This window comes from Podospora pseudoanserina, chromosome 1 (genome assembly GCF_035222485.1).
Source record: "Podospora pseudoanserina strain CBS 124.78 chromosome 1, whole genome shotgun sequence".
NCBI classification, from domain to species: Eukaryota; Fungi; Ascomycota; class Sordariomycetes; order Sordariales; family Podosporaceae; genus Podospora; species Podospora pseudoanserina.
In genome coordinates this window covers 4,925,465-4,939,831 of record NC_085920.1, presented here as the reverse complement: position 1 = coordinate 4,939,831, position 14,367 = coordinate 4,925,465, and the positions used below count along the sequence as shown (strand labels likewise).

Genomic DNA, 14,367 nt, shown 5'->3' with positions numbered 1-14,367 from the left:
CGGCGCTTTGTGCTGGGTTTCTCTTCCCTTCGCGGTTCTGGATCGTCCTGGGCCTCCTTGCGTCAGTGGCGGTGTCTTCTGCGAGGCCTTTCTCTTTCCAGAGGTTCATTTTCAGGCACACTTTCTCGGGGAGGTTGACTGCGGAAAGATATCCCCCCATGTGTTATATTCTGCGTTGATCTGCTCCATGCCTGAGGGAAGACTCTCGAGTGCCTCTTCTTCTAGCTTACGATTGCCTCCAGAGTGGAACTCTCGAATGTGAGCTTTCGTGGCAGGGTCAAATCTCGAAGAGACCTTGTCACATGTCACGTTGGTTTTCGAATCAATGTAGTGGCACTCTTCAGGTCATGCCTCCTACCGTTCTGGCTGTTAAAGATTCAGTAAACATTGGTGGGTATTAGGTGGCAGGCCACAATGGTTGGTAGCAAGTTCCGTAGCATAAATAGAAAGGTAGGTGATAGTCCAAGGTAGGATCAAGCCACGAAATACAATGCTGCCGGATATAGGACTCTGAATGGCCTGAGGTATAGGTACAGGGCAGGAGGTTAAACTAGAGGGCCCCGGACCCGATATATAAGTAGTTTGTCCTTGCCTCATCCTCTCGGGCAGCCGCGCATCATGTTCATTGACATTGCGGATGGGAATGACCATGTCGAGAGGTCATACACATATTTTGTAACACACTCGAAACCCCTCGTGCGGTGAAGATACTTCAGGCCACCCGATCCAAGTCAGCGGGGAGGTGTTAACATAGGTAAGATGTCTATCCGTGCTAGATTTGTCGACATCAATGGTAGGCTGACCCCCCTCGCCCAACTTCGATGAGCGGAGACTAGGTATACTAAATCACCATGGTGGAGAACAAGTCATGAACAACACCAGGTGAGGTGTGCCACAAAATCATGGACTTGATGTTATGTGTCGTGACTGCCAATTATGACAACCATGACCTGAGAAGAGGAAGGTATAGGTGGTCAAGTGTACTTTGATGTGGGAAGGCACCAACATCAGACGAGGGTATTGTAGGCAGGTGCCAGCCCTGGGTTTGCTCCTTCCATCTGGTAATGAGGAAGCTGCTCATTCCAGCCACCAATCAGCACATTATCACATTAACACATGAACACATTACTCGTTCAACTTTTACCTCTATAGACCCGTCGTGATCTAAAAATCATAAAAAAATAGCATTCATATCCCATCCCTCCGTCCACCCTTCTACCCAATGTATATCTTTTCCCCATCAATCCTCCCTCAAAACCCCCTCCCAAACCCTCACCATCCCCACCCTCTCCCCCTTCCCATCCCACAAACTCCTACACGGCACAACCAACCCCTTCCCTTCCTCGCCCAATCTGTACTCAAACCGCTTATCCAAATAAGTAACAACAGGCACCAACCACCTCCCCTCCAACTCCTTCACCACCGCCCCAACACCCTCATCAACACTGTCTCTATCCACCCACTCAACAACCACAGTCTGAACAAACCTCTCCTCCACCACAACCTGCCAGATACTCTCCCCCCTTTTCACAATCTCCACACTATCTTCCCCAGCAGAGGCAATCCCAAGATGACTCTGCCACTCCACTCCACTTCCCCTAGGCAACTCCTCCACCTCAGCCACAAAGACAGGCGGAATGGTAGTTTTGGTCTTTACCGTGCTCCAATCTGGGAGCCGCGGCCCGTGGGTGGCCTGGCCGGCCGAGGCAAACGAGGTATAAGCCGAGTTATATTTCCTATCCCAAATATCTGGACCATCTTCATCCTCCTCCTCCTCCTCCTCCTCCTCACCCTCATCATCCTCACTTTTGGGGAGTGCATGTGCCAACTCCCAAACTTTGGCTGCAAGTTTGACCTTTTCTTGCATGTTCCCGGAGGAGGAACGAGGGAAGAAGGCCACTCCCGAGGTGAACAGCTGCACGCCGGTTTCGACTCCGATTCGGAAGAGGTGCTGCAGGGAGAGGACGAGTTGTGTGCTGAGGTTTTCTGGTGGGGGAAGGGTCATGGTTGCTGGGATGAGGGGGATCTGACCCGCGATCCTGACTGCTTTTGCTTGGGAGCTGGGAAACAGAGGGGTGGTGATTGCTTGGGAATAGGGGCCGATGTTGGCCGGTGCCCAGTAGGATCTGCTCTGAACGTGGAGGCCATCTCTTTGGATGTCTGGGGTGGCCGAGAGGGCTAGGGCGATGACGATGTTGATGCCTTTGGGGAGGAGATCCCCGCAGGAGATGCAAACTCGGGATGGGGGGTTAGGGAAGGGGAATAGGGAACCGTATATGGGGTTTATGGTGGCAAAGTCGGACATGTTGCGGAGGAGAATGGTGGTGGAGAGGATGACGGTTGAGGGGAGGGATTTGGAGGCGAGGTAGGCCTCGATGAGGGTGGTGACGGAGGTTGTTTCGTCTTGAACGGATGGGTGGTCGATGGAGGTGAATATTAGGTGCTGGATGTTGGAGGGTTGGAGCTTGGTGAGGTCGGGACGGGCAGCGTCGGTGTTGCCTTGACCGTCTTCAAGACTCAGATCCTGTATTGGCAGTTCATCATTCGATGCCAAAGTATCAAGGATAGCCTGAAACTTGTCATCCCACATCTCAGGCACCCTGATTTTCCCATGCCTCAACTCCTCCTTCACCTCTAACCTCGCCCCGGTGATACTCAGCCAAGCTGTCCCCCCACCCTCCCTCACCACCCTCCTCCCCTCCTCCTCAACCACAACCCTCTTCTTAAACAACCCCCCCGGCCCATCCACAACCAACGTCTCAAACTCACCTCCTTCTCCAATCACGGCCCCCTCATCCAACCGTCCTCCAAAAGCATACTTCTTCATCCCCCTCTCCACCTTGTTCTTTCCCTCCCTACTCGCAACATTAACCCACAAATCCCCCTCCTCCAACCCCCCGCTCGCAACCTTTATAATCCTCGCCTCCAACCCGGCCTGCTCCATATCCAGCAACAGCTGCCCATCATCACCCCCCGGACTAGCAGGCAAAGTAGGAAACTTCCACAAATACGCCAAAGGCGTCAACCCCAACCTCACAGCCACCGACTCAACCCTCGTCCGCTGATACGTGCTGAGAATCGCCCCCGCACAAACCGCATTCACCTCTGGATGCCTCTGCCTGATCCCCTTGAGCAAACAAAACATCGACTCCGTCTCGTCATGCTTCCTCTCGTTGACCTCCTCCGGAGTGGAGACATAGTGCGAGTAATCCTTCCCGTGCTGGGTCGCACCGTAGGAGCTGATGGCCTTCCGGTAGAGGGGGATGCCGGTGGCTTCGGCGTAGAGGGGGATGATGCTGTGGCCCACAGTTTGGTACATGTGGCTGTTGAGGTCCTCTTCCTCTTGATCAGGGATGGTAGCTCCGGGAAGTGGGGCCGCATCGTCGGATACGGAAGACGACGGGCTTGTCCGGCCTGTGCCGGTTCCCGCTCCCGCGCCGGAGGGGAAGAGGTTAGCCAAGGCCACGACCCGGTGGCCGTTCTCCCGGCAGTGAAGCAGGGAATAGAAAGAGTCCTTGCCGCCGGAGATGAGGGCGATTACGTTCAGCCTCTCCGCCTGTGATGACGGTGACGGTGTGGTTGCCATATTGGGGAAATGATAGGGCGGGTTTGTTATCGGGTTATCGGGTTATCTTGTTTTCTTCTTGGGGCTATCGCGATGGGGTGGACCTTCTTCTACTATCGTGAGAGTGACGAGATGAATCGGGCTCCAGCAACAAAAGCCAAAGTGTCGGTCGAGACTTGGAGTGTGGATCTTCAGACTACTATCGTGGACCGAGACAACACAGACGTGGTCCACCATCCCCACTATTTTGGGGGAATAAACTTGTGAAATTTCCTCCGGGCACGGATTTTGGCATAAAATAGCAGTACGACGGAAATTATGATTTGGCAAGGTTAATGCTGGAGTTTTTGGAGCGGGTACCTGAATATGGCTCCATCATGTTGATGAAGGGAGGGTCAGAGCTCCTAGAGCTCGAGCTGAAGCTCGATGAAGCTCTGGGCTCCAAACAGATCAGCGATGTGGTAGCGTTTGGTGCTGTGATGAAATGTTTGTGTAAGATACAATTATGTAAAGTACGGTTATATGCAAAAAAAGGTCTCACGTCCGCCCTCAGTTCCCTCACCTACCTTTGCAACTGCCGGTGAAGCCCTCAAACCTAGTTAGTGCTCCTCCCACAACCGTGCTGTCGGTGTCGCTGTCAATATCGGCACAATCACTCACCTCAATCTCATCACATCGCCTTAGCGAGTCATTCTTTTCTGCTAGCTCCGTCACCGGCACATGGTTGATGGAATCTTCGGGGATCTTCTCCTTCACCGTCGCTTTGATGAACCCTCGAACCACCGCCATCACCGGCACCGACTCTGTCGTCCGATTCTGGGGTCTTTTCCCCATCTTGTCCCATTCGGGGATCCACGCCGCCCGCCGAGCTGTTCCTGGCTTCCGCGTTACGGGGGGGCTCGCCCGGCCATTCGGGAGGTGGAGCCGTTCAAGGTGAGGGAGGGACCCTCCAGATAATTTCGGTGTCGGTGGGAACACCCAATTCCAAAAAAGCACAATGCCACAATGTTCAATTCCTGGTCCGGGGTCGTTGGGTGGTCCCGCTGCATCCTTTTTTCTTCTCCTTTGGAGACGACCATGTCCCAGCAGAGCCGGGCGAATGAACGTCAAGATATTGCCAAAGTGCCAAAGTTGAGATATGTAGTGGAAACGACCACATTCGGCAGGTGTGAATCCCTCACAAGATAATCTCGCCCCGAACATCCATCCATCCATCCATCCATCCCCCCGTTGCTCTTCACCGTCCACTCACTGTGACCACACCAAACAAATCCACCCGGTCATCTTTCCCACGATGCTAAACAAACCCCCAAGGATCCAAATCAGATGCCGACATCGTCCCCCGGCAAAGAAATTCCAGAAGATGACCCAGATCCACCACCACCCTGGGCAATGGCACGTTCCGTTCCCATTTTTTTTGGCCCTTCTCGTTTTCGGCAACGGCGGTAGTTATCTCCAGCTCCCACTGTGAGTGCCCACTCATTCCCAACACCATGTTCAGTTTTCCCTTCACCGCTGCGATCCATTCGGAGGACACCGCCAATAATTCCAACTGGAAAAAAGCAAACCTGAGAGAAGTTCACCACAAGAATGGAGAACGTGGGAACTAACAGAGTCCGTCACCGGGGGAAATAACCCGCTACCGCGATCTTCATTTTCCAGTGTGGTGTGTGGTGGGTGTACAACACCAAAAAGAAGCAAAGAAAGAAAGAAAGATCCAATGTCTCAGGTTCTTTTCTGCAGCCCAGAACACGTCGATCGATCAATCTAGCTCTCTCTCTATTTCTCGCCGGCTCCGGCGCTTAACCATCCTGATTCACACACTTCATTCACATGATTTCTTCTCTGCTGTAGTGAAACAGGCATCCTCTCTCTCTCTCTCTCGTGTTCAAGTTTCATCGCTGCTGATCTACTGGCGTCCTAGCAAAAAAGGCAAAATATTGTACATGGTTCCCAGTCGGATAATAATCTCATTCCATCCATCCATCATGTTAAAAAAAAAAAAAAATCCACCAAAGGCTAGCTCAAAAGATATGACGGTGCTCCAAATTGTCTGTCTGTGCCCATCCCATAAAAGGAAAAAAAAAGCTTTCCTTGGCTTGAAGATCATGACCGGCAAGATAATAGCAAGACAAAAACGACAAAAAGCCAGTTTTCCTTTTAGCGTAGCGCACAAAAGACAGAAAGAGCAAAAACGAAAGTCAAGAAGTCAAAGACATAAAAACACAAACGAAACAATAATACAGCCAAAAACACAACCTTCATATCAAAATCATCAAACACACACACATGCATGTCAAAGAAGTAAAAGAACAGAGACAAGTGGGATATCCGCCAAAAGCACAAAACATTTGGTTTTCCTTCCCGCAAGACAGAAAAACGGAAAAAAAGTGATCAAAAAATGTAATAAAATTATTATCCCGAAACCATGCTGGTTGAACCTATCTCTCTCCCGAAGAGAGAGGGAGAGAGAGAGAGAGAGAGACAAGAAGTATGCTTTGATGATATCGACCACGTCAAATGAGGTTGTGGTGAAAATCGGATCCTCCTTTCCCAATGCAAATCGTGTGTATGTTCTCTTCTTCTTCTCCAGTTCGTACAATCAGATCGTCATACTTCTTCTCCCTTCTTCACTGTCATCTTTTTGGCTCCTCGAGCTTTTGGTCGCGTTTCCCTCCATCCCCAATAAAAAAGCGCGCTTTTGTTTTGATCGTGATTGCCGTCCTGCTCTCATGACTTCACAGAAGAAGCCATGGGACGCGGTGATGCTGGTTTGGGTGACAGGAGTTGGTGGTGGTACATGAAGTGTTTGTGGACATTGATACTAAAAAAACAAATGTCACACACATGAAGACTAAAAAAGATATAAAAAAAAACAAAAAAACACCAACCCATCGTTTTTGCCTGCTGAGTTCCTGCCAAAAGGCGAAAAAACGTCTGCGCCATAAAAACAAAATCCCAAATGGTGTCCCACCGCCTCGCTTTGCCTTGATGAAAAAGAGCAAACCCCCCAGTGTATATATGTAAATGTTGATGTGTTGACCCAGGCCCGATGAAACAACGCGTCGTGGCAGTCATATCCGGGCATCAATGGCGACGGTACGTTCTAATGCGAGAACCACCGACATTGGGAAGAGTGTGCAGAGAATTGAATAGATAAAAGGCTGATCGAGCAAGTTTTGCGTTCCATTACTCTGACCTCTTGCGCTTCTTCCTGCTGGACTCGGTGCTCTCATCCGACGACGACTCACTGCCTGGGATCTCGGCACTAATTTGGAACAACACATGGCCGAGCGTGTGGTAGTCGGGAGCAAGAGAAATGCCGTGAGGGTGTGGATACCCTTGACCTAGGTGACCGGCGGCGGCGGCGGCAGCCATGTCGGAGCCATCGAGAAGGTCGAGAGAGATGGCGCCGGCTCCGTGGGTGCGGGCATGCTGGGAAAGGTTGTCAGAGCGAGAGAACTTCTTGCCGCACTCGTGGCATTCGAAGGGCTTGTCCTCGGTGTGGAGAGAGCGGTAGTGACGCTTGAGGTGTTCCTGGCGGCGGAACCGGCGGTTGCACTGCTCGCAGACGAAGGTCTTGGAGGGATCCTCGGTCAAGGACTGCTTGCGACCACGGCGGTTGGTGGGAGCAGCGGGGGTGCCGGAGGGGGTGTCAGCGGTATCGGGAGAAGCGGAGTTGGCACCCGAGTTGTTGTTTTGGGCCTCGCTGGTGGTGTTGTCCTGGTTGGCCGGGGTCTGGGACTGATCCTGAGCAGCCCCTGATTGGGCCTCGGCCTCAGCAGCGACGTTCATGGCGGGCTTGCTGCAGCAGCTGTCGGCAGACTTCTTTTGCCTCTTGGGTTGATGCTCGTCGGCGTCCTCGCACGAGCTTGGTGGGCTGGGCAGGTAGCTGGCAGCAAAGCAGTCGCTGTCCTCAAAGTCTTCCTCGCACTTGAAGCTGGTCTCGCTGCAGGAACGCGACCGGCTGCTGGCCTGGGACACGAGGGGCTCGCTCAAGATGGCAAGGCCTTGGAACTCGTCGTCAGAGTCAAAGTCTGACAGGTCACCAGTGGTGAAGCTGGAGGGAAGGGTGCGGTGCAGGTCCTGGCTGGTGAAGATGGTGGACGCGTTGTGGGAGCTGGCAAACGAATCGCCCCTGAGCACGAATTTTTGATCCTCTTCCTCACCCAGGCAAAAAGCGGGGAGAGCCGCAAATTCTGGAGCAAGAGTGGAATTGACAGAGCCGACAGTCAGATTGCGCGGATCGCAGAAGCTGTCGTCGGAAGACACTGAGGGCGCGTAAGGGGAGGGTGATGGAGAAAGTGACGGGCACGATGCAGGAGAAAGGAGGTCGTTGCTGGCTTGTCTGTTGAGCGTGGCAGTGGCAGTCTGGGGAGCCTGTGCGCGGGATGATAGGTACACTGTGGACAGGCAGAGTTTTGGTCAGCTCCAGCACCCAGAAAAAAAAGCAGCCCAGCTGAGAACCCCGCTAAGCTCAACCGCGCAACCGCCCAAAATCTCAAAAGCAGGGCCACTTGGCCCGCCCGTTCATTCAATTCACTCCATCCACCCTGACTCACTGCATCTACATTCACAAATAAAATCCCAAAAAAATCATAAAAAATCACTAACCAGGCACAAGCTGAGGTGAGGAGCAGCTGGAGGACCATGGCTCCAGGTCAGGGAAGCATTCGAGCCCCTCCTCTTCCCTCTTGCCCTTGGTCTCAAACCCGTCAAGGCCAGAGAGCATGGGGTTGAGCGGTGTGGCGAGCATCTCATAGGTGCTGCCGGGGCTGCTGACAGTGCTGCCGGAGCACGAGAGCGCAGGAGTCGACGGGGACCGGAGTCCATCAAACTCGTTGAGTCCCGTGTCGAGCGCAAGCAGTGACTTGTAGTTGATGGGCTGTGGGGAAGCCGCCGGTGTGAGCACGGCAGGTGAGATGGTGGTGCCGTTGAATGTGTGTGAGAGCAGCGGCCCTTGCTGCGACGAGCAGGATGATGTTGGCCGCGAGTAGACAGGCGTCGAGGGAAGAGGAGCCACCACGGGAAGGTTCATCATCATCTGCTGTTGTTGGAAAGCTGGGTGGAAAGGCTGCTGGACAAAGTGGTTTGGTCTGCTCTCGACACTGGGGCCAGGCCGGTAGAAGAAGTAGGATGGTGCCGTAGACATATCGGGCGAATTATGGCAGTTACTGTTGCTGTTGTTGCGGTTGCTATTCCAGTCCATCAGCGTCCAGGTTCCACTCTAGAGATCATTGCGGTTACCCACCAGTCAAGACACCTGGACTTGTTGTTGTTCTTCTTCGTTGTTCGGTTGCTGTGGTTTAGGTATTAAGTATATATCGGGCTTATTGTACAGGTTGCTGTTGGATGGAGCGAGTATTGCTTGCTGTTGGGCTGTGGCCTAAAGATGGTGATGATTGGTTCTTTTGGTAATGAATGTCTGGCAGTTGTGATGATGATGATCAACAACCAACCGGGTTCAAAGGTCTCGATATTTGTTGCTGTTGTACATGAACTCGTCTTATCGTCCACAGCTGAGGGCGAGGTTGGTGAGGATGGAGGAGGTTGAGGTGGATGGAGGAGGTAGACGAGAGAGGACGAGTTGGTGTATGTGCTTGAGGGGGCTGAAAGAGGGTAATAAGGAACAAGATGTTCCAAAAGTATCGAGTCCTAAAAGAAACAAGAACCAATATGTAAATGAACAAGAAAGAGAGAGAGCGAGGCAATCACGCGTCCAGGTCGACCGATTTGCCGATTGTGGAGAGAAGAGAGCGTCAGGGTGGGAAGCCCATGGAGGATATGTACGGATGGGCCTAACCCACTCTAAAGCGATCAACGGCCAGCGAGGTGCCAGACAGGCAGGCGATAGACTGTGTGGGCTCTCTCGACCCTCTCTCGACTGAGCACCTAATCCTCGACTGGCACCTAATCCTGGTCGCTCCAATCCGCACCAGCCCACCATGTCCACCATGCGCGGGTTCGCTTGGGTCTTGGATTGACAAGGGCCGGGAGGGACCAAGTGACAAGGGCCCCTGTCTGTTAATGGTGTTCTGGGCATGTGGGTGGATGGCAACATCAGATGGTGGGTGGCCGGCTTCGACGAATGGACTTGTGGGCGCCATTCCCCCCCACTCACCAGGCGCAGTCATAAATGTGCTAAATGTGGATTAGTCTGCCAGCACGACGGATGTACCGCTGCGAGAATGGTACCTTCTGGCGGCCACCCTCCTCTCCCCTGACCAATCATCCCCTCTGCTGGTAGAGGCACCAAGCTGCGGTGCCTGCGTATGCAGCATGCAGCAGCACTGAGCAGCACCACAGAGAGAAAGACGTGAGGGGGAAAAGCGGCCTCTGCTAGTGTAGCTCCGCTGATAGGTCTGTAACAAGGTAGCTGATGAGCTGTGCTGTTTTCTCTACTAGAGATAGATGGCCCAACGCACTGTTCGCCGCTACGGTGGAGTTGAGCTGTCAAGTAAGCCAGCTCCAGGCTTGTCATCAGTTGTCATTCCCCCAAGCTGCCGAGGCCAGCCGGGTCCCGCAGAGACTGAGGGCCGGACGGAGGACGGTGTCTCTTTTCTGTCAGTGGCATCCGCTAGCTGGCCGAAAGCGAGGCCTTCATGTAATGATGGGTGGGGAAACTGAGCAACAGAAGAAATGGCATTCGGGATTCAGAGCGACGCTTGGGCGTCGTACACACCACTGGGTAAGTTATTCCTCGCTCGCGGGTTCGAGGCAGAGAGACAAACGCTTTTGACCAACGAGGGGGACGAGCACATGCATGTACATTGTCGAAGCCGTCCGTGAGACCGTCTCTGCAGTCGTGATAGGCTGAAGGGCCAACAATGTCGCCCACAGAAACTGTGCACAAAAAAGTCTCTGGCCGAGGCGCGGTGGTCAAGCGCGGTGTCCGACGGCAATCCAGGCACAGCTATTCGCTGCATTGTGTCAGGTCACATCTCGTCCCTCTGCTCCCCGACCAGTAGGGACCGCAGGTGGGTGACTGCAAGGCACGAACACCCCCAGAGGCAACCTGAACTTGGAGGGTGACCACCAGGGAAACGGCGTCGCGCCGCCGCTGGTTGGCAACAACTCTTCAGATCAGATCCAGAGTCCAGGTGACGACGTGACGATGTGAATGCCCTCGACGACGATACGCAACAGGACACTCGAATAACCGCCATGGCAGGCGGATGAAAGCGAATGACGGCAAGACTGCCCATCACCTCACCTTCTTGCTCCGTCAGCTGACGATCGAGGAGCATTAAAACTGACAGTCCGGGACAGGCCGCCGGTTGAATTCATGCGTTTCCATTTTTGTAAAACTCTGCCAACCAGGAAAACCAGATGTTGGACGTATGTTGGTGTTTATTTATCTGTCGATGCATCCCGGTTTAGATTCCCACATCATCCAGCGTCACCAGGGCGATATTGCTCTCCCTTCTGCTCACTTTTAAAAAATAGAAGCGGGGTGGGTGGTTGATGATGACAATTCGGTGTCCCTCTCTCGAATTATCCATCATAGTCTGCGGCGTGGGAAGACCAACAACGGACAAACTGCGGATGGACTACACTCGAAATCATGCAGTTGGAAGGCGGCCATAGCATCCTCATCCTCGCCAGGCGGCGAATCGAAGACTGTCCCGATCGCGTTGACCTGCGCCGGGTGTCCGTGTCGTGCGGTACCAAGGTGATGCTGCAGGTCTTAGGTCCCGCGGGGACCACCGACCGAGTGAGGGGAATGGTGAGCCTGATAGCTCAGTCGCTGTGCAGGAGAAACATGAAACACCCGAGAGGCTGCGAGTCGGCCGTCGATCGTGAGAAAGAGTCGCCTTCAGGTTCTCAACCGCGGGGTAAAAAGTTATGAGGTGGGAAAGGAGGACAGTGAGAGTGCGAGAGGCCACTCGGAAGAGAGGTGGGCCCAAGAGCCAATAGCAGACACGCATTTGACTGCCCCGCCATGCAACCACTTTACAACCCTGCCTATGATGCCTTTTTCGTCCTCTACACCACTTATCACTTCCCATTCTCCGTACTCTCTCTCCCATCAGATTCTACCATTGGTAGGTATCACCTCTCAATTTTTATTTTTGCTCCTCCTCAACTTCGTATAGACAGCAGCTGGAGTTGCTGGGCTGAGAACTGATACATAATTTGTGCGTGTTACCTGTCATGGATTGGACAGATCGGAGCGGTCAGGTGGCATGCTACGCTGCGTGTCCTTTGCTTTTCTCGCTTGGTTTTGAGAGGGCGTTGCATGAATCTGTCGCTATTTTTGACACTGTCTGGCTGTCCAGATACATACAATCCTGTTCACGTGTTGCTCAGCTTCGGCAGCCTGCATCAACCCTAGGGCAATCATCACCAGCCGGTCCTCACGGTCCTGTGTGAATTGATGGATTCGAGGGCATCCAGCTTTTGTCTCATTGCTTCTTTGGACGATCATGGCCATCTTTCTGGCTATTCTCTTCCGGTCCGCCACCATCCACAACAACGCGTCCAGCGGTTGAGAAAACAACATGTCCTCCCCATAGGTCGAGGCAAATGCTGAGCGGGGAGAGAGCTGTTTCATACAGCTTTGCAGTCACATCGTCGTGTTCCCGAAACGTCGAGACAGCACTATCCAGCGTTGCAGTTGCAATCAACTTGTTTCCGACATATCATTTATCATTTCTGCCTTCTGGAAACGACTAATGCCTGGACTATCAAATCAGGCCTATCTCTCCGAGCATCATCAGCATCATCATCATCGGCAGAGCTTACCCTCAGCTTCAGACAATGAGAACAACACGACCGCGCGTCCAGTATAACACGAAAGCTGCGTGTTGTACGACAAGCATTTCCGTATTCGACTCAATCCTGTCTGTTCATCACACCCAGGTACCGGTACCTACGTACATGATGTCTCCAAACCCGCTCCGTCACGGTGGATTCAATACAGACGAGGCGATGATGCCTTCTACCGTTTCCACTTGCACCCCACTATCCATCAGACACATCAGACGATGGGAGAAGGACGAGAAGCTATCACGGCAGCACCGCTGTTCCCCCAGTCCCAGTGGCAAAACTAACCGCATGTACCAGGCAGCCCAGAGGTACTTTGGCATTTTTCCGGCAGCTGTGCCTTGCAGAGCACGACAAAGCTACTGCAGCCACGAGCTGCAACATGCAGGTACGAATGCTTTTTCATCATTTCAGCCAAACGAATTGTGTCTGAGGAAAATCTCTATCAGCCTCCGTCGCATCCTTCTGTCTTGGGTGCAGCAACAGACTGCTGCCGCCGTCAAGTCTGCGTTGCTTTCTTCGTTGCGGTGGCCTTTTCACGAAAAGATGGCCGTTCCATCTGGAAGCATCACCCATCCACCCATCGTCCATCGTACCATACCGTGAACAGTTTGGACCGTTTCCCAATCATGAGCTCCAAGGGTCCTTTGTGATACCGCCAGAACAGCAACGAACCCCTCCCTCCCCACTTGGAACTGTTAAGCGTTGGTGGACCTGCAGGCCTCGGACACAAACGGCATCCTGATCCGGGACGGTTCCTGAGGGCTTTTCCCCATCCTGGTCCTGCTTTTGAAACCTTGACAGGGCCGAATCGGAGCTGTGAGCTATCTGGTCTTCCTTGGCACAGCACTATCTCTTCGCCACCATGGAGCTGGGACGAGCTGATACACAGCACCGAAGCTCTGGAAATTCCTCCGCCCGGGTTCTGCTTCCCCAAACAGCAACCAGAATGTTGCAATATCGTGTATCGAGAGCTGCTGTCTGGCGATTGCGTCTGGAATAGGCCCATGGAAAATGTTACCCAGTCGGTGTGTGTAATGCTATGGATTCAAAGAACGGAACCAGATCCGGGCGGGCCCCAACCAGAGATTGACCTTCACCGTCTTCTTCGTAACGTCGAGGGATCTGCTAGTGGCGTCGGCCAGCAATGCACTATGGAGCTTAGCAGCGAGGTTGCTCTAACGGGACTACGACGCCAAACTTCATTCGTTTTGTTCCTCAGATCTGCCATGTGTCCTTGGCACGTACATGCGTCTCGAAACAAGAGCTCGGCGAGCATGACATCAGGCACGAAAGTAAAGTGCACCCTACATATAACGCATGTCAAAGGATCTACCTGGACAAAATACCGCATGTTGTTGCTTTCGTATGCCCGGTTCGCCACGAGCGGATGTCCCGGGCTTCGAGACGATTCGGTTCCAGGGCAGAAAAGGCTTGGATTCTTCTCTGGAAATCTGGTACGGACCGTTGTTGACGGGCCGCGGGTTGGGGCCGTACCTCCCAGGGATTCTGATAACAACGGGCTACGGACCCCAAAATGGCGCTCATGCCGCCTCGGTGTCCCGCCCCGGATTTGTGGATGGATCAAAGGGCAGAAAATGCTTTGCTTGTGCTTATTGCGAGGTGGGATTGGCCATTCTCGGGTACGGTAGAGAAGTCTCCCACCGCCATTTCGAAGCACAGAATCTTCCGCCCCCCAGCCTTGGGTATCTTTTGGCACCGTTAGTGCTTCACCGACGGTCTGGTTCCTACCTACGCCGAACGGAGGTTAGACGGATGCCACAGTGCAGTTTCGGCACACTGGATACCAGACAAGACTTCAGCAAAACAGCACCGAGTCACAGACGGATGACACGGTAGAAGCGGTCTCGAATTCTGAGCAATTCAAGATTTGGTGTTCGAACTAATCATCCATTCCTCCAGAATAACACCGAGCTGCTGGCTAGCGCAGCTGTGGGAATATGCTTTTCTGTGTGTTGATGTCCAGAAAATGCCAATCTTTCTTTAGTTGTCGATGGCGCGATACCACGATGGAT

General features: G+C 53.1%; 3 protein-coding genes across 3 annotated transcripts; all 3 read right to left on the bottom strand.

Annotated features, from left to right (window-relative positions):
* Positions 1–1,240: 1,240 nt before the first annotated feature.
* On the bottom strand, positions 1,241–3,586 carry QC764_113050 (uncharacterized protein; the record flags this gene model as incomplete). Its single annotated transcript, XM_062942559.1, has 1 exon — positions 1,241–3,586. The coding sequence occupies one exon, from the start codon at positions 3,584–3,586 to the stop codon at positions 1,241–1,243; it is 2,346 nt and encodes a 781-aa protein (XP_062805649.1).
* A 383-nt stretch (positions 3,587–3,969) lies between these two features.
* QC764_0016470 (uncharacterized protein) lies at positions 3,970–4,780 on the bottom strand (the record flags this gene model as incomplete). The annotated part of the gene is made up of 2 exons (XM_062939992.1): positions 3,970–3,999; positions 4,226–4,780. The coding sequence occupies 2 exons, from the start codon at positions 4,778–4,780 to the stop codon at positions 3,970–3,972; spliced, it is 585 nt and encodes a 194-aa protein (XP_062805648.1).
* Positions 4,781–6,754: 1,974 nt separating this feature from the next.
* QC764_113070 (uncharacterized protein) lies at positions 6,755–9,882 on the bottom strand (the record flags this gene model as incomplete). The annotated part of the gene is made up of 3 exons (XM_062942560.1): positions 8,817–9,882; positions 8,180–8,760; positions 6,755–7,968 (listed from the first exon to the last, which is right to left on the bottom strand). The coding sequence occupies exons 2-3, from the start codon at positions 8,715–8,717 to the stop codon at positions 6,755–6,757; spliced, it is 1,752 nt and encodes a 583-aa protein (XP_062805647.1). The 5' UTR covers positions 8,718–8,760; positions 8,817–9,882.
* Positions 9,883–14,367: the final 4,485 nt, after the last annotated feature.